The sequence below is a fragment of the Acanthisitta chloris genome, unplaced genomic scaffold (assembly GCF_000695815.1).
Source record: "Acanthisitta chloris isolate BGI_N310 unplaced genomic scaffold, ASM69581v1 scaffold19338, whole genome shotgun sequence".
NCBI classification, from domain to species: Eukaryota; Metazoa; Chordata; class Aves; order Passeriformes; family Acanthisittidae; genus Acanthisitta; species Acanthisitta chloris.
This window is the reverse complement of record NW_008685604.1, coordinates 20,051-21,764: the sequence shown is the minus strand read 5'-3', so window position 1 is coordinate 21,764 and position 1,714 is coordinate 20,051. Positions and strand designations below refer to the sequence as shown.

The following is a 1,714-nucleotide window of genomic DNA, read 5'->3' as shown; positions in this document are numbered from 1 at the left end:
CCTGTCTTTCTGCCCAGATCCTGGTGGGTTCTTCCAACCCCACATTAGTTCCTAAATGCCCCACAAAGGGAAAAGAGCTGCTGAGATGGTAGCTGAGGAGGAGAATCATAGAATAGTTAAGGTTGGAAAAGACCTTTATGATCAAGTCCAACTGTCAGCCCAGGACTACCACCATGTTCATCAGTAAACCACATCCTCAAGAGTCACAGCTACAGGATTTTTGAACACTTCCAGGGATGGTGACTCTACCATTGCTCTGAGCAGCCTTTTCAGAGAATATTGTCCCATGGATTATCCCCACTGTGTATGGCACCTGGGCCATGTAGCCTTCTTGTATGGCCCCAGTCTTGCCTGTTCCTCCTCTTGGTCCCTCACATGCTGCCCCATTTCTTCACAGAGCTGACAGTACATGTGGCTGATGAAGACTTGGGCTACATTCACTGTTATGGACAGAGTCACTGCCCACCTGGAGCATGGATAGACCTGCAGGTAATCCCTCAGTCCCCTCCTTACTTTTTCAGCTCCCGCCAGGTCAGGTACAGCAGGTGGAAGGCGATGCAGTTGAGCGCGTAGGCATTGAGGGTTGGTTTGACAAAAGACATCAAGGTACTGATCACGGTGGTGGTACCAGTCAGCCAGAAGAAATGCTTCCTAAAGGGAGTTGGGAGTGAGTGTCAGTGCCCCCAGGGTTCACAGGAGGGAAGGATAAGGACGGGAGAGGTCCTGCTCATTGACTGAGAGAGGAAACCTCCAACACCTCCAGTCTATGTCTATTTACACGTGGCTGACCTCAGCCTCTGTGCAGTGCTGGCAGGAAGGCTGAGTATCAGCCCCTTATTTAGTCCATGACAGAGTGGGGAGCAGAGCCCAGAAGGCAGCTCATGCACTTGCACGGTGATGCCAGAGATGAGGCAAAGGTGCTGGAAGCTCTGCACAGGAAAGGGCTGCAAGGCAGGAGGAGTCCCAGCAGCGGCAGCAGGGGCTGGAGCCGAGCAAACACGCGGATTTGGCCTGACTGAACAACAATAGGGCTCAGAGGGGCCTTTCACATGCAAATCCCTTCCCAAGTGCCTTCCCCTCTCCCCCAGCCATGTCTCCACAGTGAACTTCTGGTGACCTCCTCTTCTGCATGGAGCAGGCCCCGGCAAGGCTCCTAACTGGGCTGGCTCAGAGGGCTCCAGGCAGAATGGGACCATCCTTTGAGCAAAACCCTGCTGGATTCCCATTTCTGCTGATCTATGCTCACCCAGTATCCCCATCGTTTCTGCTGAGCTCCTCCAGCCCAGCGAGCCCTCCTGCTAACAACCCTTGAAATGAGGGGTGTAACCTGGACCAGCTCGTCCTACGGGAAACCCCATCAGCCTTCAGCACCAAGTGACAGAGGATCTGGTCCCAAAGCAAACTATAGTGACCTCAGTGCTGACCCCTTGCAGGAGAGGTGGGGGGGGATCTGTGGGTCACACATGTCAATGTCAAGGTCCCATCTCACCCCTCAGAGCCTGCACCCTGTGTCCCCCTGAGCCATACCTGGTCTTGATGCACTTGGGGAAGTAAACCTGTGGGTACCAGAAGGAGTATGCCACAGCCAGTGACCAGAGGATGGAAAGCTCATCCAAGAGTTGTCCTACGTAGCTCAGGGTCATGTGAAAGTACGTGGAGAAGACACCTGCAAGGAGTAAGGACAGCCTGTGTCACCAAAGCTTCAGCCTCACAC

The 1,714-nt window shown here is 53.9% G+C and overlaps 1 protein-coding gene across 1 annotated transcript in view; it reads right to left on the bottom strand.

Annotated features, from left to right (window-relative positions):
• ACER1 (alkaline ceramidase 1) overlaps positions 1-1,714 on the bottom strand; it is a 10,467-nt gene that overhangs the window by 1,151 nt on the left and 7,602 nt on the right. The window contains exons 3-4 of the mRNA XM_009079839.1: positions 1,528-1,666; positions 514-651 (exon numbers count right to left, since the gene is read on the bottom strand). Of these exons, the coding sequence (XP_009078087.1) occupies positions 514-651; positions 1,528-1,666 (277 nt within the window). The remainder of the gene's footprint in view (positions 1-513; positions 652-1,527; positions 1,667-1,714) is intronic.